Source organism: Apodemus sylvaticus, chromosome 10 (genome assembly GCF_947179515.1).
Source record: "Apodemus sylvaticus chromosome 10, mApoSyl1.1, whole genome shotgun sequence".
In the NCBI taxonomy this organism is placed as follows: domain Eukaryota; kingdom Metazoa; phylum Chordata; class Mammalia; order Rodentia; family Muridae; genus Apodemus; species Apodemus sylvaticus.
Genome location: NC_067481.1, coordinates 40,382,059 through 40,407,304, shown reverse-complemented (window position 1 = coordinate 40,407,304; position 25,246 = coordinate 40,382,059). Strand labels below are relative to the sequence as shown.

Below are 25,246 nucleotides of genomic sequence, written 5' to 3'. Positions count from 1 at the left end.
ATTGAGACTTTTAATGTGCTTTGCAAGAGTTAATGGATTTCTGGAAAATTTAAAATTACCTTTGTCTTCTCAGGTTTTTCCAAGCAAGATAAACACACTCTTCAATCAAGCAGCCCGTCACAAGGTGCCCATAGCTGCTTTCCATATGATGACCCTGATGATCCTCAACACAGTGCTCCCCTTCCAGGTACTTTCACCCTGGCTGCCTAGGTCGGGTGCTGTGACCAGGTTCCAGCCTCCTTGCACAACAGGGCTCTGTGCTGAAAGGTGTCTCCAGGCTTCCTCCTGCACTTGGAGTGTTACTTGATTTCAGGTCTCTCAAGTATCTTAGTATATACACACACACACACACACACACACAGAGAGAGAGAGAGGGGGGGGGGGGATAGCACCTGGCAAAATGTGACATTCTCAGATAGGGGAACAAACAAAAGAAATGTCCTCTGTAATTCAGGCCTGCCAGATAGAAGTTGAGAGTGTCCCTTCAAATTCTTTTACTCTCGATAAGACTTTGAAGAACTGTATGCTACTTATGGCTAGAACTGTCAGTTTCTGCTCAACAGGGAAGCCTAGTCCCCCTTGTGGTCCTCTCTGAGGCAGCCTCTCCCCATCACTGGAGCCCTGGGAATGTGCTCTGTTCCCTCCTTTGCTCTGGGGACCCTCCCCATTTCGCCATGCTTTTTGCCTGTTTCCTCACCTGACTTTTCTCTCCTCAGCTTTAGTCTGCCCTTTGCTTTCCTGACTCTTCTCATCCATGGAGTTCCCCCAAGCAAGCCTCTGATACGCATGTCATGGAAAAGGCAGGACTGTGGGAGGTCATCTGCTTCCATGGTCCTTCTTTGGCAGTTTGAGTTTCTAAGTCCCCCTTGCACCTGCCTCCCTCCAGTTCTTGAATCAGTGTTTGGTATCTTGTGTGTTGGGATGCAAAGTGTGGGATTTACAAACTGCTGGGTGAGGTATCACACGCAACATACCTGGCATTTTACTTTTATAATCTGTTATGTTTCTTTTCTTGTCTAGGGATATCTGGAAAGGTGATACGCTCTCCAGAAGCCCTCTGCATGAATCCTTTCTTACCGCATGAAGGCTATGAGCAGTTCCTCCTGACAGAGTTGTGCTCGTTTCCTAAAGGAACACTGGTCATCTCTAAGAGCTGGGCTTTGGATCTGGGCTTGCAAGAGAAGCAGGGAGTCATCTGTGATGTGCTTCACGGTTCCCAGGACAGTCTCCTGACCCTGCACGGCTTTGTCTGTGGAGATGAGGACCTGGAAGTCAACAGCGCTCTTCTGAGGAAACTAGGGGCCGAGTTAAAGGGTTATTATAAACAAATTGCCCTAACCTTAAAGCAGACGTTGGTAAACCAGGGTGGTTACACTGGGAAAATAGGTATCGTGACAAAGATAACATACTTGGGTCATAAGGTTGTGTGTCTTTATGATTCTAGCTCGAAAATACGTTACCCACGCAAATATTATCTGACAACCAAGACAGTAAAGGACTTAGAAAAAGCTCTTGCTGAAATCTTAGGAGGTCATGAGTCTTTCTACAGTTTACCCAGGAAAAACTGTAGCGATCATTCTATCTCTTCGTTTCTAAAGGCATGCAATTATATAGTTTATTTTTCAAGAAATGTATTACCTCATATTCGAGCCTGGCTTCATGTAAAAAAATGAAGTATAGCACAATGATATTTTAAAGTATGTAAGTGCTGGGCAGTGTTGGTGCATGCCTTTAATCCCAGCACTTGGGAGGCAGAGGCAGGCGGATTTCTGAGTTCGAGGCCAGCCTGGTCTACAGAGTGAGTTCCAGGACAGCCAGGGCTACACATAGAAACCCTGTCTCGGAAAAAAAAAAAAAGTATGTAAACGATAATGTTTTCCAATTCTATAAAAATACAGAGAATATGACTTTGAGCTTCGGAGGAATGGAAACCAAATTCTGGAAAAGAGATTGCCATTGAAGATGTCAATGACAAATTATAGCATTAATAATGTGTTCCTGAGCCATGCATGTGCCTTTGATTCCTGCACCTGGAGGGAGTCATGGCATCCTGGTCTATGTAAAGTTCCAGGGCAGCCAGAGTTATGCAGTGAGAGCTTTTCTCAAAATTTATTAATTAATTACATAATTAATTAATAATGCATGTCCCTCCTTATCTGTATAACCACTCCTCACTGATGAAATGCATGGTGCCTTTAATTTATGGGAGACACTCTTTGTAAAGAAGTCAGTAAAGAAAATGTTGAAATAGGTGGTCTGATACGGAAATGTTTTTGTCCTGTTTTTGCTATCCAGTCTTGTGTGTTTTTACTGTTTAATACTTGATTTGTATGTGGCAACCTGAGGGAAGGTTCCCTCATGTCCAAAACTTCTCACATGTCCAAAATCATAAAAGCGAAGGTCAGATTATGCAGAGATTAAATGCAGACTCCTCACAACATCATTTATTAAATAGAAGAGATTTCCAGAAAGGTCAAAGAGATATGGAAACTGAGTACAATGATTTTCAGTGAGGAGAGTACATTCTGTCTTAAAGGAGAGCATTGTATCTCTTGAATGTATGACAGTCCACAGGTCTTAGGCCATGCTAGCAGTCTCTATGGGGCTATAGATGGCATCTATTTTTCTGTTCGTACGATCATTTCCTATGAAGTATTGATAATAGGATTTCAAGATGTTGATATTGTTTGTTTAGGGTTTGATTGTTGTATTCTTCACATTCATGTGGTCATGTTGTTTGTGCTATAGATAAAACATGAAAAGGTATTTACAGCACTGAGTTTACATGTGAGAATTATGCATTAATTGAAATGTTGGTATTTCCTTCATAAAGGAAGAAATGTCTTTATTGTACATCTCCGTTTGTGAAGGATAAAAATTCTCAACATTTTGCCCTTAGCGGCTATTGTATACACAGTGGTGACCTGTTGTGACTTTTGATGGAGCTCATCAAAAGACTGGTTGCCCTTCATGAGAGTTCTGATGATGTGGGCTCTGAGATGGGTGCTCACAGACGCCAGTCATCTTTAGCCATGTTCTGTTATGATATATTTCTTTATCAATATGATTTATTCTTAAAATATAGTTCATTTTTATCTACTCTGTTCTCAAGTCTGTGTCTTTATGAATACGATTCTTTTGCTTGTATCTTTATTCGGCAAAGCTTCATTGTTCTATCAGGGAAGTTACACCTAACAAAATTTGGATGACAAACAAAGGTTCTGCCATTTTGCCATTTTAATATGTTTCTAAAATAATGATCTTTACAAAACGTTATCAAATTCTCCTAAAGAATTCTGATTGTTTTCCAGGATAATGTTTTCAGGTTTTGGGGTTTTCGATGTTTTGATGACTAGGGATTGTGGTTTTCAGAATTTTGACTTAGACCTTTGAAGACCAAGGAAGTAAAAAGACACATTATCATACTGCATAAGCACCTCGTGACACCTGTCACAGTAGCTGGACTAGAGGACACCCTACCATTCTGCCTCCACACAACAGCCACTGGGGCTGAGACACCTTAGAAACACTTGTAGGTGGGGGTGACATCTGTGTGAGATCATGAGAGTAGGTGGGTACATCATGGACGACCTAGGAAGTTGTTGCAGTTTCAAGGCTGAGGGAACTCACGGGAGGATCATTGGCAGAGAGTTTCACAAAAGCAGCAGCTATCTGCTTAATGACAGCCTCTTTGGGTGACAGGTCAGGAGCTGGATTAATATAGGAAAATAGAAATCAGGAACCGAATAAAAGATGGCTTTAATTGTGTGGAGAAGAGAAGTGGAACAGGAAAGGTCCATGGAGTTAGTGGCGATGACATGCTTGGCAGAAGGGTCAGGTTTTTAGGAAAATTGGAAATCCTTAGGTGAAGAATTATGTGTGAGGGACAATGAGATGGCTCACAGGATAAAGGTATCTGCCACCTTGCCTGAAGGCCTGAGCTCCAATCTCAGGGATCTACATAGTTTGACCTCATCAGAGGCTTTCCTTTTGCAAAGCCTGATGCACCTGAATGCTGTTTCCCATTGGAAACTCTAGGGCTGTTTCCAATCATTGGGATATTTTCTAATCATTGTGGTTGAAAGGGAATGTGATTGTAGTAATTAGGGTTTCAGTGTTGGGAAGAGACACCATGACTGTGGCAACTCTTATAAAGGAAAACATTTTACTGAGGCTGCTTTACAATTCAGAGGTTTAGTACATTATCCGCATAGGAGTATGGCAACAGACAGGCAGACATAGTGCTGGAGAAGCTGAGAGTTGATCCTCAGCAGCAAGGAGGAAACTGTGCCACACTGGACGTAGCTGAAACATAGGAGACCTCAAAGCCCGCCCCCACAGTGAAATACTTCATCCAAAAAGGCCTCACCTACTCCAACAAGGCCACACCTAATAGTATCACTCTTTATGGGCCAAGCATTCAAACATATGAATCAATGGTGGTGATTTCCAGTCCCAACACCAGAGTGGTTTAAGGGTGAGAGGTACATGGGGAAGGGAGAAAAAAAAAGAGCAAACAACTGAAGTAAGGAATCCAGGGGGAAAAAGTGGTCAGAGTCTGAAGCGGAGCATGCCTTAGTTAGGGTTTTACTCCTGTGAACAGACACCATGACCAAAGCAACTCTTGTAAGGACAACATTCAATTGGGGCTGCCTTACAGATCCAGAGGTTCAGTCCATTATCATCAAGGTGGGAGCATGGCAGTGCCTAGGCAAACATGGTTCAGAAAGAGCTGAGAGTTCTACATCTTCATCTGAAGGCAGACAGAAGACTGGCTCCCTCCCACATGGTTAGGAAGAGGTTCTTAAAGCCCATGCCCACTGTGACACACTTCCTCCAACAAGGCCACACCTCCAAATAGTGCCATTCCCTCTGCCAAGCATAGTCAAACTACCACAGACCTCATGAGAGACGTTGGGGTTTGAAGGGCTTTTCTTACACATGGGACAGGTACAGGTAGAGAGGCCATGACTAGATCATAAAGACTGTAAAATGCTGAGATGGTCATCCTTCTGACCTGACACAAAAGGTTGGTTGCCTCAAACAAAAGCCTAGTGGATTTTCCTGCTGCCAATAGGGCCCTCCGACCACCTGTGATCTAGTGCAACAAGTTCAAGGCCAGACCGGCACGTTTATCTCAAAACTTGTGGACCTATCAGCCTTCCAGGAATTTCTCAAATGGAACTATCCTAAACTGGGGTTGGGAGCCCCTTAAGAGCCCTCAGACACCAAGGAGAGACGGGCTTTCAGGTTCTTGAGTGCCCTCTGCTTTGCTGAGGGGCTTTGGGTTTTCTGTCTGCCTTGCTCTGGGTATTTATTTCCTCACCCTTAAAAAAAAGCCTTTCTCAGAACGATTCAGTTGCTGTCATCTGCTGTGTCTGAGATTTCACGCCTCCCACCCTCCCTGGTGTGCTTCAATTTTTCCTGCCTTTGATTCTTTAACTGACAGAGAAAAGGAACCCCATTAAAACCCCCAAACTGTAATACAAGCAGAGGTGGTCAGAGTGAACTTCCCAGAGTAAGAGATATCTCTGTCACGGGTGGGTAGCAGAGGATGTTGAGACTTTAAGGATCTTACCAGTGGGATAAACAGGCTTTCCTTTGTGAGACAGACATGGACTTCCAGGAACTAGAGTAGATTGCTATAGTTTGGACCTTGAGTATCACTAAGACTTCCATCTTATAAAAAGGTCTGTCCCTTAGGGTGATGCTAACTGGGAGTGGTAGCTTCTTGAGGACACCCTTGTGGAGACTCTCAAAAAAAATCCCATAATACTGTAAACGGAGCACAACAGGAGCTTGTTGTGTGGTCTCAGAAGATCTTGAAGGGAATTGGGCAGCCTTGGCCCCTTCATCTCTTTACCTTTGGCCATGATATGGAGAGCCATGTTCTTCCACAAGTGCACTGCCCCCACCCATGTACTGCCATCAAAAGCCCCAGGGTCCATTGGACTCAGACAGGGTCCTGCAAAGCTGCAGGCCTACACAACTCTGTCTTCTTCTATGCTCACATCAGAGACTTGCCACTGTGACAGCAGGCTGAGGATCACACACAGGGCTACTGAGAGAAACTCCCATTCGCTATGTGGAATCTTCTAAGGAAAGAGAAGACAAGAGAGACATGGACTCTTTTTTTTTTAGATTTATTAATTTATTTCATGTACACTGTTGCTGTCTTCAGATACACCAGAAGAGGGCATCAGATTCCCCCATTACAGATGGCTGTGAGCTACTATGTAGTTGCTGAGAATTGAACTCAGGACCTCTGGAAGAGCAGTCAGTGCTCTTAACCGCTGAGCCATCTCTCCAGCCCCGAGACATGGACTCTTGACATTGTCCACTGGCCATCAATAACTGAGTAAAACCAGGACTAATGATGTTACCTGAAATTCCAAGAGAAACCCTTCCAAGTGAAATCAAAAGGGGGCCTATTTATGTGGAAGAAACTGACCAGTGTGAGAGGAATAATGTCCTAATGTTGTGGTAGTCACCAAAGAAGACTGCTCAGACATGGGTTTAAGCCAATAGAGAGTCTTTATTAGTGGGGCAGTGACTACACTAGATGTTCAGGATCCCAGTGTAACGCCGAGCCTTCCTCAGGGTGAGCTTTTAAGCACAAGAACCATATCCTGGGTTGACACACTTCAGTTAACCAGAACAGTCATCCAGAAGCTGAACTAGGAGAAGCTATAAAGCAAGGTTAGTATGTTTTTAGACTTTCCCAAAACGATATGAACTTTGATAGCTTAGGCTCTTCTTTTTCATTTTAGCTGTTGGTGCTGTCTCCATGCTGAGTTTTACAGCCTGAATGGTACTTCCATCATGAAGTCAGTTGTGCTAAAGTCTGCCAAGGGTGTGTGCGTGAATAGGAATGGCCCCCATAGATCCATGTGTCTGAATACTTGGCACTATTAGGAGATGTGGCCTTGTTGGAGCAGGTATGGCTTTGTTGGAGGAAGTGTCAGTGGAGGTGGGGGCAGGGGCAGGGCAGGCTTTGAACTTTCCTATGTTCAAGGTGCACTCAGAGTGGCCCACAGTTTCCTTAGGGCTATCTTTGGATCAATCAAGGAATCTCGGCTCCTCCGGCACCAAGTCTACCTGTAGACTTCCATGCTTCCCACCAAGATGATAATGGACTAAACCTCTGAAACTATATGCCAGCCCCAAATAAATGCTTTTTATAAGAGTTGCCTTGGTTAATGGTGTTTCTTCACAGCAATAAAACCATAACTAAGACAAGAGACCTACTAAAGTCCGGGGTTATGTTACACTAGGGGTCCCCAAGAGCAAGAGAAAAGAAAAACAGAAAGTAACAATGAGGCCTGAGCAATGTCCTTGAATGTATGTGAACTTTATCACATCCTTCCTGCAACGCCCACTGTATTTTCACTGAGGAGCCAGGGCTAGCCTGGAACACTGGGTACCCCCATGGACCAGACTGTGGCGTTGATTAAAGGTCCTCGCCATAAAGCCCAACCAAAAGTGAGTTTCAGTCTTTTTTAAAAAAGAAAGGAACTGTGTCAGGTGTGGAGACCCACACCTTTAGGATGGCAGAGCCAGGGAGATCTCTGAGTTTGAGGCCAGCCTGGTTGACATAGCAACCAGGGCTTCTGGGATAGCCAGGGCTACAAAAAGGCTATATCTTAAAATATACAAGAGTAGAAGCCTGCTGTTGAGCTAGGCTGAGACAGAAGGATCGCTGAAAATTCCAGGTCAGTCTGGGCTTCATAGGCAAGACGACCAAGGAAAGGAATAAACGAAGGGGTAAGGGGTAAAGGGCAAAACCCCAGATCAATAGTTACAGAAAAGGCGCTGAAATTCAGAGAACCGCTCTCTCAAGGCTTTGCCCACTCCTTCCTCGAGCGATCAGAATTTGTCTTCCCAGGGGTCACACTCAGGAAGGGTACCAGCCCCCTCCCCTCAGTCATGAATCTCATTTCAAGGCGAGACGCGATGCAAGGTGAACGAGATAACAGAAGGAATCGGGAGTGGAGAACCTCTTGTGGTGAGTGTTGTCAACTCTAGGTCTAAAAAATTTCGAAGAACCTGGAAGCACCGGCGTCCTCACTCCGTCCAGCAGCGCCATGGCGACATTCCACAGCACAATGAAGGAAGGATGACTGCGCGCTGGGCGGGGCATGCAAATGAAGACATGACTCTGTCTCCGGGAATTCTGGGACAAAAAAGAGTAACGAAAACTTCTCTTCTCATTCTTGATTTCATAGTTTTTCATGGTGTAAATGTGGTGGAAATGGTAGTAAATGAAAGTTGGTGTTGAGTGCCTGTTTGTCGGCGCCTAAGGTTTTGTGACCGTGACCTCTAAGTAGGTGCGAGTATTAGTGATGCGAGCGTGGCAGAGAAGTAAGTTATCGCTTCTCGGCCTTTTGGCTAAGATCAAGTGTAGTATCTGTTCTTATCAGTTTAATATCTGATACGTCCTCTATCCGAGGACAATATATTAAATGGATTTTTGGGACTAGGAGTTGGAATAGGAGCTTGCTCCGTCCACTCCACGCATCGACCTGGTATTGCAGTACTTCCAGGAAGGGGTTTCCACTCTATGTTGAAAATTAGACTTTAATCTCCCTTGATTAAGTACTAATTACTAGTAGTTTATCAGTGAGAGACTTCAGAATATAAGGTGCTTTCTTTGTCTAGTAGGATGGATACTTGTCTTTATATAATGCTACATTACAGTATCAAAAGCGTTTTTAACGTCTAGTGTTGCCAGTCATTGTTTCTAGACCAACAAAACGATCACAAGTTCAAGGTCACCCAGTCAGGGCTTATAGCTCAATGATAAAAGTTGTATAGGATACAAGACAATGGAAACTTAAGTATATACCATCATGCTTAGCTAAAACATATTACTTTTTTTCTTACTAATTTTTCTTTATTTTTAAAACATTTAAAGTCCCATTTGTGATTAGTGACATCTCTTCTCTGGAGCTGTACTTATGCAACATCAAGATTAAACGATTCATGCTTCTGCCCACAATTGTCCGAGTCACTTCTTTGAGCCTCTGGATTAGAGCTCTTAGTCATACCTCTACCCCACATGCTCCTTTACAGAGTCCACTGTTTCTGGGACTTGAGTATACAATTTTATAATCAAATGCTGATATCAGCTCCCTACTTGTTTAAGTTAAAAAAAAAAAAAAAAAATGAGCCGGGCGGTGGTGGCGCACGCCTGTAATCCCAGCACTCTGGGAGGCAGAGGCAGGTGGATTTCTGAGTTCGAGGCCAGCCTGGTCTACAGAATGAGTTCCAGGTCAGCCAAGGCTATACAGAGAAACCCTGTCTCGAAAAAACCAAAAAACAACAACAACAAAAAACAACAAAACAAAAAAAACAAATTGTCAGGCTGATACTTTGTACAGGCATACAATCTTAGCCCCGGGCAGGGAGGAGGATTGGAGGCCGGTATGCAGCATGGAGAGATTAAACCACTCAGCAGTTAAGGGAGAGCATTACTCTTCTAGAGGTCCTGAGTTTCCTTCCCAGCACCTACAACCAGTGGCTCACAACCAGTTGTAGATACACTCATACATAAGTACATACACACATAATGAAAAAGAAATCTTTTCTTTTTAATGAAGTGCTAGGGTGTGGCTCAGTGTTAGAAGCTTGTCTAGCACTACAGGGCTTTGGTTTTGACCCTCAGCACTAGGGTCAAAAGCAAATCTAGCATCACCACCACTCAAAGCTATAAATTAACGAATGTGACAACTAAGTATTCTGTGCCCTGGGCTGGAGAGATGGCTCAGTGGTTAAGAGCACTGACTGCTCTTCCCAAGGTCCTGAGTTCAAATCCCAGCAACCATATGGTGGCTCTCAAACATCCATAATGAGATCAGATGCCCTCTTCTGGTGTGTCTGAAGACAGCTACAGTGTACTTACACATAATAAATAAATAAATCTTTTTTAAAAAGTGTTCTGTGCCCTTCCCATTGATATAAATAAGGTGCTTATTTCTCTATCTCACCCTTTTAATCCAACAACCCTATCTCCTGGTGAAGGAAATATTGCATGCCTATGTGCCTGTCTTAATATTAATAGCATGTCCCAACACAAGATTGTTGACACTATGTGACCAGCGAAGGTCACCCAGAAGGATGCTCTGAAGACTGTGTGGTAACATAGTTGCCCTGCAGCCATCAGTTGCTGCTACATAACAACCTTGAAATCTCTGTTGCAAAATTATATGTATTTCCCATCTGTATATTTATAATCTGTTAGGATCTGGCTGATCTAGTTGGAATGACTTAAACGTGGCTCTGAGCTGAAGTAAGGTTGGTTTTGTATGTTTCTTGTTCATCTACGAGTGACCAGTCATCTGGGCCATCTTCTTTGTGTGCCATCAGCAGGAATCCAAAAGAGCCAACTCATGCTGAGAGCACACAATCAGTCTCTGCGCATCACATCACAGTGACTGAAATTCCACGGGACAACCAAGGCCACACCACAGGGCTCTGGCTCTTTTTTAATAATAGTTTTTGTTTTAAATTCTTTATACACTAACTCTGCATCTACATCATTTCTGCCCCTCCTTTTCCCCTCCCAAATTCATGATCACCATTTTAAAAAAGTATTACTGTTATATGTAATACATATATGCATCCATGCATGCACACACAGAGACATATATATGCACACAATGAGTCCATTTAGCTTTGCTCGTATGTGCTTGTACTCAGGGCTGACCTCTTGAGTGAGATTAGACAACCTATGTGGCAGTTCATCTCCAAAGGCGACCAGTTCTCCTGTCTCGGCAGCCGTGGCCCTTCTTCAGCTTGTCTAAGGGTAGGAACATGTGGACTTTCCCCTGTCCCCACTAGCAGGTCAACTAGTGGTGTCATTATGCTGGTCCTGTTGAGAGTTCATGAGTGCAGCTTCCCTGTTGTGTCTAGGGGAGATAATTTAGATATTTCTCATCTGTACATTTACTTTTCTTTCATGATTTTCCCTAAGCCTTTGATTTAGGAGTTGTATTGCAGCTGTATCAGGTAGGGTTGACACCTCCAGCTACTTATTGTCTGCATTTGGAACAGTTGTAGATCTCTGTAAAGGTCCATCTACTTACTACCCCTCTTTGATGAGGGGTGAGAACTATGCTTCTCTGTATAATGATAGCTATTGAGAAAGCAAATTATAATTTATATTATAATTATAGTTAATTATAACTATTGGTTTCTGAAAGTAGTAAGTTCTTTTCCTGGGTTCACAACCTCTCTAGCTATGGGTAGTTGACTAGGTTTACAGTACTAGACAAGAATGCTGTCCTGTTGAGCAGGACATTTGTTAGTAACACCCACTTAAAGGAGCCACTATTGCACTGTTGTAGATACATTGCCAGGCTAGCTATTGTTGTGTGTAAAGTACTACCATTTGCATCAGGGTAGGACTACCACCTCTCTCTTGGCAGCTTCCATAGCATCTTCTCACACTATAAGAGCCAGTCATCAGGGAGAAGACTTTGAGGCCAGTTCTAGCTCAATTCCTTCAAGTCCTGTGTCTTGAGTGCATGACATCTTCAGCAATAGGGTCTTACCTTCAAATTCTAGGGGGAAGGGCAACAAGCAATAACCTATCTTGTTTGGGGGGGGCGCTCTTGGACTCCCGTGAATAACAACTCAAGAGAACTCATATTTCTCATACATGATCCTGTGTGTGTGTGTGTACATATATGTAATCAGGAGCATTATCACCCCCAAATGGCATAACTTCTTTAAATTATACATCTATGTATACACTGACACGTGTATATATTACATGCAATTTTAGGTAGAAATAAAAACATACGGTCTGTATGTTTTATGAAACATTTCAGTGTTATGTATTGCCCTTCTTTCCCCCTCCCTAGTTAAAGCCCCACCCCAATTTTCCTGTTTTCTGCTTCACAGTACTGTGACCTGCCATCCCCCAATCTAGAGCTCCCCTGACTTGGCCCTCGTTTCCTCCCCTGATTTCTGTAGTTACTCATGACTAAAGAACCATAGCCAAGAACCACAGAGAAGAGAGAAGATGTGGGACTTGTCTGTCTGGGTCTGGATTACTTTGTGAGTGAAGTATATGGTCTAATTTTGTCCATTTATCATATGTACAATGGTTTCATTATATATGTACTGTTTCATTCTCCATTCAGTTTTGTGGGTCACTTAGGTTGATTCCATTTCTTAGCTATTGTGAACACAGTGGCAATGAATGTGACTGGGTGAGTTTCTCTGGGGACGTTGTCGAGTCCTTTGAGCATATTCCCCAGGACGGTTTAACTGGCAGATTTATTTTTAGCTCTTTGAGAATTCTCCACTCTGATTTTTCGAGTGGCTGCACCAGTTTGTATTATCTGGAGCAGCCACTACTTGCTATACTGCTGGTGTATGCAAGGGTAGAGCTATAGGTAGATGTGATGCACTGGGCACAATAACACTGAGACAATGCTCTGCCAAAAGTCAAATGGAAGAAGCAGCTGGTGGAATATAAGATTTATTGCAGAACTTGCAATGTGTGTAAAATATCAAGACATGGAAATAAGCAGAAATGAAAAAGAATACACCTGGATCATGAGATGCTTAGGAACTTTTACTTTTTCTATTTGTTAAGCTGGAATGATCATATTCTGTGACCCTCCAACAATGTTTTAGGAGCATCACATCACAAGTAACTCTTTATCTTGATTATTTTATTACACTAATTGTAGCATTATGGCAGTGTAGCAATATAAGAAAAAAGGAAAAGGAAGAGAAGATAAAGAAAGAGGGAGAGAAGAAGAAAGGAGAGGAGAGGAGAGGAAAGGAGAAGAGAGGAGAGGGGAGCAGGAGGAGGAGAGTGGGGTGGGGAATATACTTGGAGTGGCTGGTTGGTTGCCAGGGCTTCTTCGGTTCAATCCATGCATACCTCAGCAGGCCATAGGCCCAGGCTGCCCCTCTGGCTACTCTTACTGTAGGAACTGCTCAGACCACTTGACTTCCTAAGTTCTTGATAAATGTACAAATTAGCAAAACGCCCCTAGTCCACTGACTAACACAATTTCCACTGTAAAATAACTAAGTGACACTTTCACTCACGTATTTGCCTTCCGTATCCTTGGTTAGCTGAAAGCCAACCCCAAGAGGCTAATCTAGACTTGATGAAAAACAAAAGAAAACAAAACAAAACAACCAAGGGTGTCCTGTAAAGCTTGAGCCCCACAGCCCGCATGAGACGCTAGTCCAGGTGCTGCCTTCGAGACACCCAGTCCAAACAGTTGCTCTAAAGAATAACCTACCATCACTCCCAAAACAGCTACAGATCAGGAACACATTAGAAATGTCAGTAGCCAGGCGGTGGTAGCACACACCTGTAATCCCAGCACTCTGGGAGGCAGAGGCAGGCAGATTTCTGAGTTCAAGGCCAGCTTGGTCTACAGAGTGAGTTCCAGGACAGCCAGGGCTATACAGAGAAACCCTGTCTCGAAAAAAAACAAATCCAAAAAAAAAGAAGAAGAAGAAAGAAAGAAAGAAAGAAAGAAAGAAAGAAAGAAAGAAAGAAAGAAAGAAAGAAAGGAGAGGAGAGGAGAGGAGAGGAGAGGAGAGGAGAGGAGAGGAGAGGAGAGGAGAAGAGAAGAGAGAGAAGAGAAGAGAAGAGAAGAGAAGAGAAGAGAAGAGAAGAGAAGAGAAGAGAAGAGAAGAGAAGAGAAAAATGAAATGCTGGGAGTTGAGGGATGGGGTCAGGAAAGGAAGTACCATGGAAAGACTCAGAAAAGGATTCTGTCCCAGGGTTGCAGGAACTCCCTGGAGCAGAAAATTTCATAAAATTCACATTCTGTTTTAGGCTCTTTGGGTGGCAGAATGAAAGCTTGATTGAGTCGGGAAGATTGGAGGCAGAGAATCAATCATACTTATCTTGTCACTGGGAAAAAGTAGTGGACGGAGGAACGGGCCCAGCCGCCGCTGGTAGGGTGACCTATTCCCGAAACACATCTCTGTGACTTCAGGCCACAACGATGTACCTTCATTCATTCACTTGTCATATTAAAAAGGAGCTGCCACCCATTTGGGCGGAGAGTGTTCTTGTTTGGCTTCCTGTATTATTCATAATGGTTTCAGAAAGCCGTCCTCCCTCCATAGAGCAGGTAGAGGTGTTTAACGGCTCTTGAGGCAAAGCAGAGTTTATGAATGCCTACTGAGTGTACAGATTCGGGACTAAGCCCAAACACTATGTTCCTTACCATGCCTGAGAACTGCTCCACACTGTCTAAAATTATGCCATCAGCACAAACATCAGCAGCGCTGTTGAAGGCGACCTCCGTTGTCCCACAGGCCATCGCTCTTAGCAACGCATCTTTATACTGTCCTCTGTCTTCCCGTCTCCTGTACAGAATTGCTATGTCTTGGGGCAGATAGCCCTCGTGGAACAGGCTGTGACATTTTTCTGCCACATAGTTGGCTATTTGTTCTGGTGTCAGGTTAGCCTTGATCTCACACACGCCAGGCAGAGCCTGGGCACACATTGCTTCCTCATAAGGGGCCTCCTGGAATGTTGCCAGGGTGTCTGGAGATCCTCTGGCGGGAGGGCTTTCTTGCATCCTCTTCATTTCATCTTTCATGATCTTAGCAATTTCCTCAGCACAGTGAATCCCATTGGTGATCGTTTTTCGAGGAAACTGAGCGGAAGGAGCGGGAAGGCCACTAACATCTGTGTGCCGGATTTGGAAAGGATCCAGAAAAAGCCAGAGGATCCCGTGGTGACGGCGTTCACTTGCAGCCCCGTTTGCTTTTGGATGGGTGGTGCTCTTAGCCTTCATATACCAGTCACCATGTCTACTGCAGAAATTCTCTGTCTCATCCATCACTATGTGTTTAATCTTTGGGAAGTCTTCCATCATGAAGGTCCTCCGGGTCACAGCTGGGCAAGTGACTTGTTGCCTGCAACCAGGAAGGAGAAAACAGAGTGTCAGACATAGAAACAAAGATAATAGGAGCTTCTGAGTTGGAAATAGAGGCTAATTCTCCTTTGCAGACCAATTCACTAACAGAGGAAGTATAACGAAAGCACTCTGCTTCCAAGGTACCTGAAAGAATGCAGAGTTTAGAGATTGTTTGGTTAAATCAATCTTGCTATGAAATTTTACTACTAAGTAGTTAGATAGTCTAGTGGTTGGTACTTGTAACTGGGGAGACTGGGAATGCTGAGTCCAAGGCCAGCCTGGGCTACATAATGACTGTTGGTCAATCTGGCCTTCATAGCAATACTGGATTTTAAAAAAGCAAACAAACAAAAGATTAGGAAATCTTGTTATTTCTACTGGTCCAATTGTGATGCTTGGCAGCTAAAGGAAATCTCAAAAGTAACTCATGCATGTAGCATGTAACTACTTCTTTAACTTGACCCTTTGGAATTAGGGAACCAGCTCTTCCTCCAGGAGTCTCGTAATCTATACATGCAGGAAAAGTGTGTATCAATTCAAACTTTGTCTAAAGCAAGTTTTGTTTCTTTACTTGTCATACAAGATCAGAAAGACCTTTGAGTTTTAGTCAGACAAACACCAATTGCTGACTTTCTTCAAGAAACCTGAACAGGGAGGGAAAGAAATCCCAGGGTTCGTCCTCTCTTGGGCCCGTTTTCCTTCTGTGGTACACTGCATAGTGCATATATGCTACACAAATATGCTTTCCAAATTTAGTTGTTTCTTGTTATCCCTAAGTTGGATCCAATTACTAGGGCACATCCACAGAGATTTTATGATACAGGTCCTGGGCTTTTCTCTCTGTGCTTTGGCTCATAACTTCATCCCCTCTCTTCTAGCGTGGCCTGGGTGGCTCTGGAGGACCAGCCCTGATTTTTGGCTGTCTCTATCCTTCCTCTCAGTAGGGGTTCGACGGGTATCTGACAATTAAGGTTAACTGGTATATTTTTAAATTTTAGCCACAGAGCTTAATAATGTTCATGGTTACTGAGCAGCAGTGGCGCATGCCTTTAATCCCAGCACTTGGGAGGAAGAAGCAGGCAGATTTCTGAGTTCGAGGCTCGCCTGATCTACAGAGTGAGTTCTAGGACAGCCAGAGCTATACAGAGAAACCCTGTTTTGAAAAACAACAACAATAATAATGATAATGTGTATGGTCCCTAGCACAATTTTCTACATAATCCAGCATCTGCGTGTATTCCAACATCACCAGTTTGCCCATACTCTGGCTCCATTCCAGTTAGATCTGTTGTCCTTGCTTTCTGGCATCTCTCTGCCTTTGACCTTGCTGTGCCCTTTGACCTTGCTGTGCCCTTTCCTAGTGGGTCCTCCTTTGGTCATTTACTTCTATTTGTTTTTGTCTGCTTGCTTGACTGCTTTTGATATAGGCTCTCAGGTAGCCCAGGCTGGCCTCAAACTCTCAGTCAGTCCTCTTCTTCCCAACTGCTGGAATTCCCGGCAGGCACTCTCCCACACCTGGCTTCCTAATGATTTAGGAGTCAAGTCTCCCTCCCTGGAGAGAATCTGTTGACCAACCTCCAGCTGGTGAGGCAGGCCTTTATTACAATACCAATAATACAGCACTTGCATTGTTTATTTTTAAAGTTTTTGTTGGTTTTGTTCCTCTGACATTATATTTAACGCCATTTAACATAAATGTTACTGCTCAATAAGATTTTTTTGAATAATTATAACCAAAACAAAAATGTGAATTTTCCCTCTTTGGTAAATTGTACAATGTCTAACTAAGTCAAACTGCATTTAAATTTAAATTCCTGCTAGATATTATGACTATCTATACAACCAAAACATTAATTATCTAGCAAAAAGGTACTTAAAGTAAGACAAGTTCATTTCTACTTTCCTTAGCTCTAAGGCCACAGACTGTGGAAAAATGTTTCTACTTCTATATAGAGTTGCAGCTGGGCCTGAAATCTCAATATTCAGGAAGTTGAGGCAGGAGGATTGAGTTTAAGGCCATCCTGAGCTGAGGAGAAAGACTATCTCAAGACACCAAAAATGTCAAGCGTCCATGGAGTGTTTGGGATTGAACATGACCAATTACCTATTCTAGACCTCAACCACATCTGTAGTTAACTGAAGACTGTTAACTTCCACAGCAAAAACCTTAAGTGCAAAACCTTATACTCAAAATACAAATTACTTTTGTGACTAGACTTGAAAGACTATTTTTTTCTTAAAGTTTAGATGGTAAAATTCTCACATCACAAAATCCCTTAGGGAGTCACTTTCACAGACGTAGAGGATCTCTTTTGGCTTGCAGTGAAACACATCCTTAATTTTCTCTACCATCCTTATGGCCAGGGCTGTCTTCCTGGTTCCCGGGAGGCAGTGGATGAACAGTTCCCGGGTTTCCTGGAGGCTCCTGGAGAGCGCGTTGGCCTGCTCTTCTATGCACTGCTTGAAGAACTCACAGCCCAACTGGTCACTCAGCACAGATCTGGAGCACAGTGAGACCAGTACCAGGCTCTGTAGCAAATCCTCCACTTCAGCTCTGCTGGACAGCATGTAGGATCTGGGGTAGTACACAGGGGACTGGTCAGGTCTGGACTCTCTGCCGGGCAGGTAAATGACCCTTGGAATGACACATACTTTACTGGTGTAGCCTCCAAGGCTTTGTAGCTGCCTCTTTAACTGAAGGGCTGTATTTTGAGTATAGTCAGATCTTCCAGTCCAACTGGGGTCTGTTAGGATTGTATAGAGTACCAGAGGACTGCCCACTGCTACCAGGAGAGCGTCACATAGAACCTCCTCTTCTCTTGTTAAACCAATATCGCCAGCCCAGCTTCTCGAAAATATCACAATGCCGTGAGAACAGGGGTGTGTCTGTGCCTTCAATAAGTCTTCCAGTCCTTCATGATCTAAGAACAGCTTCTTACAGAGGGATTCTGGCTGAAATTGTAGGTTTTCCTGTGTCACTGAGAATTGAAGGAATAGAAGTTACCAAAATTTTAAAAATCACAGGGCCACTCTTGTAATCTGGTAGGAAAGGATGGCTCTAGCCTCGGGGGAACCATGTTTGTCTTTCCTGTTGCAAAGAGAACATTTCCAAGGCAGTTACTACAGTTTCTCTAGCCTGACAACTCTAGCTCTAAGGGAAATTGTCAGGGAGAGGTCTACAGAGAACAGGCTCCTGGAGCTCTTCTATGGTCCCAGATGTCCACAGCTGTGGGAAGATGCTTTTGTTTCCTAAGGGCCTTCTTCGAGGCTTATGCTTTTGGGGAAGTGAGAATCTTCTTTTAGAATAGCAATTCTTAATCGAAAGTCTGAAGGCATTTTATCATGTGCATGCATGCATGTGTGTGTGTGTGTGTGTGAGTGTGTGTGAGCGTGTATGAGAGTGTTCAGTATATGTGGAGGTCAGAGGACAACTTCCAAAAGAAGGTTCTCTCCTTCCACCATGTGGGGCCCAGAGATTAAACTCAGGGGAACCAAGCCTCATGCTAGGCTCCTTCACCCATCCAGGCATCTCACCAGCCAAGGCGATGTCTGGAGACTTTATGATTATTACAACTACAAGGATGCCCCTGGCATCTAATGAATGGAAGCCAGGGATAGAGCCAAGCAATGTATAATTGACAAAACACTCCCTCTGTGATGTGATTCAAATGTTAGTAGTGCAAAAGCTGAAGAAACTTTGCTTTACAGTGTGTGTGTGTGTGTGTGTGTGTGTGTGTGTGTGTGTGTGTAACCCTCTGACTCCCTCTATACTAAAAAAAGCATGGAAAGAGAGCAAACCTCATAGGGATCTGAACAAAGGAGCAAGAACTACATGACCAGTGAGCTCTGCCATCCCACAGCCCAGCTACTTGGGCCAGAATGGAACAACCTCTGAATTGTCAACTTCTTCAAAGCAACTGTGACCACTTTGCAAGCCACTGTCAAGACCAGACATGGTCTCATGGGACTTAAGCTGGCCTTGAACTTGCTATACGATCAAGAGTGAACTCGAACATTTGATTCTCCACTTCCTGAGTGCTAGATTCCAGGCGTGTGCTACCATGCTCTGCTCATGTGGCATTAGAAATTGTGGTGCTAGGAATCGAACCCAGGGCCTTGTGTACTCTAGGGGACACTCTAGCTACCAACTGAGCCATATCCTCTGTTCATGAATTCTCTATTCTATTTAATGTGAGTAAAAAAAAAACCCACATTAAAAATTTATTTAAAAATAAATAAATAAATAAGCAAGCATGACAAAGTTCTTGTATGATAGAGACCCAAGGAGCTTTACATTTTGAAGAATAAAAGACATAGGCGGTTAGAATTTAATGCATTTGGAATTGTAATAGAGATTGAGGGCGAGGATTCAAGATCTTTCTGTGTGTGTGTGTGTGTGTGTTTATGTGTAATTGTAGGACCATTATGCCTGCTAAGTTTTACATCTGACATTCTCTAAGAAAAAAGATTTGGATTACATGCTATTCATATGCTATTCATTCCTCTTAGACTAATTATCTTTTTCTTTTTTCTTTTTTTTTTTAAGATTTATTTATTTATTTTATGTGTGAGTATACCATTGCTCTCTTTAGACACACCAGAAGAGGTCATCAGATGCCTTTACAGATGGCTGTGAGCCACCATGTGGTTGCTGGGAATTGAACTCAAGACCTGTGGAAGAGCATTCGGTGCTCTTAACGGCTGAGCCATCTCTCCAGCCCCCTAATTATCTTTTTTAATGCTGAGTATTACACTCAGGACCTGTCCATGCTCTACCACTGAGCTATGCTTTATTTCATAAAATGATCTATTCATCTGAAACGAAGAGGGAGTTCAGGAACCTGGGCTGGGTGACATAGTGAGATCCTGTCTTAAAAACCAAACAAAAGGGCTGGAGAGATGGCTCAGTGGGTAAGAGCACTGACTGCTCTTCCAAAGGTTATGAGTTCAAATCCCAGCACCCACATGGTGGCTCACAACCATCCTTAAAGAGATCTGATGCCCTCTTCTGGTGTGTTTGAAGACAGCTACAGTGTATTTACATATAATAAATAAATCTTTAAAAAAAAAACAAAAAAAAAAAAACAAAAAAAAAACAAAAACAACACAGAGATGTGTGTACCTGGAAAGAAATGGTGCTGCAGGGTCTCCTTATGTTCCAGGACTTTGGTGAGATATGCTGGCCTTCTCCGTGCCGACAAAGCTGGCGACATCAGGTGAGCACCATCACTGGTGGTAGGAAAGCTGGAAGGGTCTAAACAAGCATACAGAAAGTGGAAAAAGTCAAACGTGGAAGAACTCTGCCACTGCGCTTTCTACAGGCAGCAGATGTGTGGTCCTGCGTTACCACACACAGCTGTGCATGGCAGGAAAGGAAGCTGAGAACTGCTCTGTGGGTCTCAAGAATTTTACCTTTCTGGGGAATTCATTTCAAACAAGTGTCATTTCTCTTCTCTCTCATGAGATGATGATCCCTGAATTTACTTCTAACCCTAAATGTTGGATGCTAGGTTACCTGTAAGAAGTAAGGGAAGGGCAGGGTGGTGTTGGCACATGCGCCTTTAATCCCAGCACTGGGGAGGCAGAGGCAGGCACCTCCAGGAGAGATGGAAGAGAGAAGAATGTCTTGAGGGCTGTAAGCAGCCACATGGCCAGAGGGCATCCCAGGCTGTAAAGGTGGTTACAGGTGATTGTAGTCTCTATTCAAGGTAAGATGGAATTGAAAGGGGAAGGATCTCGCTGGGGAATCAGGAAATAGATCAAATCTAGGGCAAGACAAAGGACGATGCATGAAGACTGTAATAACTGTCATTGCGAGTGTCTGATCCTGCAAAGCAAGTCAGGGAGCTTATTTGTGAGTCTTATTGGTTGACAGGACATCACCAAGGCTGACTCCAAACAAGATGTAAAAACACCAGTGGCCCTCCTCCCTTGGAGTGGACCCCTGTCCCAGAGTATCTGTTTTTGCCTCATTCCCCATGTTGTGGGACCTCGGAGACACAGACAGTTTAAAATATTTGCTTCTAGATTTACTGAAATGATACAGATTTGTTATGCACACAAACACACACGTGCACATGTCCACATGCACACACACACACACACACACTAACAAACACACACACACACACACACAGAGGCATGTACACGGTTTCCCTGGAAACACATGGTTCAGTGTCATACTTAAATATTGTTTTCTAAAGACTGTTTTTCCAGTGAAGCTTCTCTATGTAGACAAGGAAAATCAGCAAATTTTTGTCAGCAGGGTTTTATAGTGTAAAAAAAAGGAACTCACTAACTCATGGCTAACAGTATATTATAACTTAGCCTCAAAAGACTAATATCCATTTTTTAATTTCAAAAGGAACAGATTCAGAGTCCTTGAAACTAATCATATGAGAAAAAGAACACAGCTGTGGGAGAGTATTTGTAAACAAGAGCACATTTCTGGGACTTTTGGATTTTTTGTTTTGTTTTTGTTTTTAAACTAAACTATATGATGGAATGCCCTCAAAAGGAAAGAAGAGAGTTGTTGCCCTCAACCTCAGCATTGCATTCCTTCTCCTTTTACCTGACTGAATATCCAGCATCATCTCCACCCACTGCTGAGCCTTCAGCCTTGTGACAATATTGTTCTCCATGATCCAGGAATCTGGCTCCTCTGCAAACACGACACAACAGAAGGGCTCTACTTGAACCACACAGACAAAACCATACAGGGCCTCTCTTTGGTAAACTTTCAAAATTTTGGTTGTGAAATTCACCTTGGGCTTTTCACGACAGAAGTGGTATGTGGGCAACTTTTCTATGCAGTTTTTTATTTCTGTTTTTAGTGAGTCGGGGTTCACTTTTTCTTTCTTACATCCAAACACTTCTTTGCTCTTATCATCAACCCCAATAATTATGTATCCCCCCTGAGTATTGGCAAATGCAGAAACATAATGAGCCAGTGTCTCTTTAATCCGAGGGACAATCTTTTTGGTGGTAAACCTTTTAAACTCAACATGTGTTGACTCTGTGAAGCTAAGCTTCTCCTTATAATTGAGTTTATCTTTTTTAAAAAATTCCAAGGCACACATCTTAATATCTTCCTCTTCCTGAATGGTTCTGTTGAGGATGTGGTCTTGAGAATGTAGCCTAGGGGTGCCTCTTTGGGCTCTAGACTCTTTCTCTCTGAGAAGCTCTAGGGCACTGTTGGCACACAGGTTGATAGCAGAGGTCACATCTCTCTGATATAAATTGGAGCGTAAGCTGCAAATCTTCAGTGGAAGGCTAGAGGCATCTGGACTCCATGACTTCACAAAAATCAGGAGGTCGTGGTTCTGTTGCATGTAGTCGAGGTGCTTCTGTGAACCTGATGGGAGGAGCTTTTGAAAGGAAGTTTCCAAATCCTGTCCCAGCCCGTGGCATCGGTAACTGTAGCTTTTGTCATCAATCTCGGCTTTGACCACACCTCCCCCAGAATTCAGCAGTGCACATACAGCCTGCACGAGCCTCGAGTTCTCGTGCCTTTTCAGACAACTGTTGGTCATCGCCTTCCTGTTCTCTTCTCCGAATGTCACTTTGCCCAGATTCACAGTGATCTCCGCATAGGGCATTTTCTGCACTCCCAAGCAATAACAGAAAGGTGTTCCTAGAATTAACCAGGACAGAGATGTTTTGGTATTAGTGAGAAGTTCAGAGAACAAAATATATCCTTTGGCCTGGGCAGTGGTGGTGTACGCTTTTAATCACAGCACTTTGGAGGCAAAGGCAGGTAGATTTCTGAGTTCGAGGCCAGCCTGGTCTACAGAGTGAGTTTCAGGATAGCCAGGGCTACACAGAGAAACCATGTCTAGAAAAAACAAAAAACAAAAACAAAAAAACAAAAAAAACAAAACTTTTTTCTTCAAGGATATACATTTTTGGAGATACATCTTAACATTGGACATAATCTTTTAAAAGATACATAAGTGGCAATGGGAACTGACCCTCCAGCCTTCTGCCTGCTGGACAAGCGCTGAGTCCATCCTCTGAGTCACATCCTCAGCCTTCTCCTTGCTCACTGTTTTCAGACTGATCCTACTGTCTCAGGCTCCTGAGGAGCTGGGATGGTGGGCCTTTCCCACCAGCCCCAGCTTTAGAAGTAATCTTTGCTAACATTGTTTTTGAACAATTTTGCCAAACAGACTTTTTGAGAAGAAAAGCCATGGATTAAGACAGGAACATAATAGTTCCCATAATGGATAGAATTAATTACTGATTTCCATCCCATTTCCACTTAAAGTTGGGAAGCATATACACTGAGTCCAGATATATAGGGGGAGGGTAATAGCACAGGAGCTATGTGAGTTGTTAAAAGCTAAGTGAGTTAGTTGTTAAAGAATGTGCAGAAATTAATAGAAGCTGACATCGATGACTCTATTCCAAATTCAAAGGGCTAAGAAAAGCAGTCGTGGAAAACAGAGGAAGTGGAATTTGGGGTTGTGCATGGTAGGTTTTGCTATGAAAATAAGCATCAAGCTAGGCATGGTATCACAAGCCTACAATCCTGACACTTGGGAGGCTGAGGCAGGAGGACCAGGACTTTGAGGCCAGATATATGGGTTACACATCTGTAATCCCAACACTCATGAGGTAGAGGCCAGAGGATCAGCAGCAGCTCCAAGACCTCCTTGGCTATAGTAAGTTCAGTGCCAGCTTTGACTATGTGAGATCCTGTGTCAGATAAGCAAACAGAACAGAAAGTATATAAACTCATACAATTTGGCATTACATGTGCTATTTTATATAGTTTTAAAGTCCGTATTCTACTCCTAAAAGAATGCAGTTGATAACCAAATATAGACATTGCTTTTGCTCTTCTCACACCCACACTCACAGACTGTGTGAATTTGTCACAGACACTGTGATATGAGGCAGGAATTTGCCTCCCCTTCTAGTTTTGCCTGGTATGATAGAGCCCTTCAGATTTGGGAAAGAGACTAAGCCTTTGGGGCCTGTTTGCTAAATTGTGACCACCAACCTTTTGTTTTAAGACTAGAAAATAGCCATCTAAATTGAAATTAGAGCTCTGAAGGAAATATTTCAGAAGAATGTCCTTTAACTGTTGATTGACTGCAAAACAGAACATTTGCTTATTAACTGAAGCCAACGGTCTTCCTTTGGGAAAGAGTGCCCATGTGCTGTCTGCACACAGAAGCCCTGCAGGCCTTGTTTACAATTAGAGGAGAAAGCTGCTTGCATCTGGACCTGCACCCTGACCTGTCACCAGCTTCCTTTTCTGTAGCCTTCCCTCAAGCATGCTGGAATCACCTGGGAGACTGGTTCTTAGTTAGGCAGCCTCTTCCTTGGACACACACACACACACACACACACACACACACACACACATGCTGTTTGATGTCTCCTTAGGGAAAGTTCTCTGTGTTACCTGTTCTCTCTCTCTCTCTCTTTCTCTCTCTTTTTCTCTCTCTCTCCTTTCCTTCCTTCCTCCCTCCCTCCCTCTCTCTCAAATTCATTGTTTTTCATTGTTGTTTTACATACAGGGTTCTAGCTCTATAGACCAAGCTCAACTTGAAATCATAGAGTTCCACTTGTCTCTGCTTCCCAAGTTCTGGTGGTGTGCCACCACTGCCCAGCTTAGAGGGGATTTTAGAGACCTTCTTAATGGAAGTACCTTGCTGGCTCTTAAGTCTCTTTGCAATATTCTCACATCCCAAAAACTTCCCACCCAGCTCCTTGGTTCCCTCCAGTGACTAGTGATCTTCCAAAGCAATTCTGTTCCATGATCTGGAGCTTTGTTAGAAATGGCTTCCTTTTTTCTGTTTGCCTTCCTGGTGACTTTCATTGGTGGGATCTGTACCACAAGACTAAGTGTGGTGCAGTTAGTCTAAGTGTGCTTGCTTTGGGCAAGCACAGTGTATAGTCCCAGGGCTCCCAAGTCTCATTGATGCTACTGGGAAGCTTATAACTGCTATGAGACGACAGTGTTCTGAGGTTCTAGGTCCAGCTTCCTTTCCACAAGTTTGGGAATGCCTCACTCATCTTCCTTAACAGAGTTCTCCCTACTGTTATATACACCCAACCCTTCATACTCTCCAACTTGACCAATGCCCAGAATAGTGATGAAATTTAGAAAAACAATTCTTTACCTGGTGTCCTTGTTTCCTCTGGGTGCTTCAGCTCCTCATCTGGCTCTGGGTGGAATGTTTGTCTTCTGTTGAAGGCCCTGCTGCCCTGTGATATCTGCCTGGGAGGAACAGGAACTCTGCCAGACTCCCTTAGCCTTCATAACATTGACCCACTGAGGAAGGCTGATAAGGACTCGAGAAGAGTCTATGTCATGGTTGATTAGC

General features: G+C 43.4%; 2 protein-coding genes and 1 non-coding gene across 4 annotated transcripts in view; 2 read left to right on the top strand and 1 right to left on the bottom strand.

The window, feature by feature from the left end:
- LOC127693532 (ribonuclease SLFN12-like) overlaps positions 1–3,099 on the top strand; it is a 209,364-nt gene extending 206,265 nt beyond the window's left edge. For both annotated transcript variants that reach the window (XM_052194467.1, XM_052194465.1), the window contains 2 exons: positions 74–187; positions 1,021–3,099. In XM_052194467.1, coding sequence (XP_052050427.1) covers positions 74–187; positions 1,021–1,673 — 767 coding nt within the window. In that variant the 3' untranslated portion in view covers positions 1,674–3,099. The remainder of the gene's footprint in view (positions 1–73; positions 188–1,020) is intronic.
- A 5,269-nt stretch (positions 3,100–8,368) lies between these two features.
- LOC127695739 (U2 spliceosomal RNA) lies at positions 8,369–8,558 on the top strand. Its single transcript, XR_007980097.1, has one exon. It is a non-coding gene; the product is annotated as a U2 spliceosomal RNA (small nuclear RNA).
- A 3,913-nt stretch (positions 8,559–12,471) lies between these two features.
- Positions 12,472–25,160, bottom strand: Slfn14 (schlafen family member 14). The gene is made up of 5 exons (XM_052195326.1): positions 25,043–25,160; positions 21,481–22,542; positions 20,032–20,163; positions 17,173–17,887; positions 12,472–14,907 (listed from the first exon to the last, which is right to left on the bottom strand). Exons 2-5 carry the CDS (start codon positions 22,505–22,507, stop codon positions 14,085–14,087), a joined length of 2,697 nt encoding a protein of 898 aa, XP_052051286.1. The 5' UTR covers positions 22,508–22,542; positions 25,043–25,160; the 3' UTR covers positions 12,472–14,084.
- Positions 25,161–25,246: the final 86 nt, after the last annotated feature.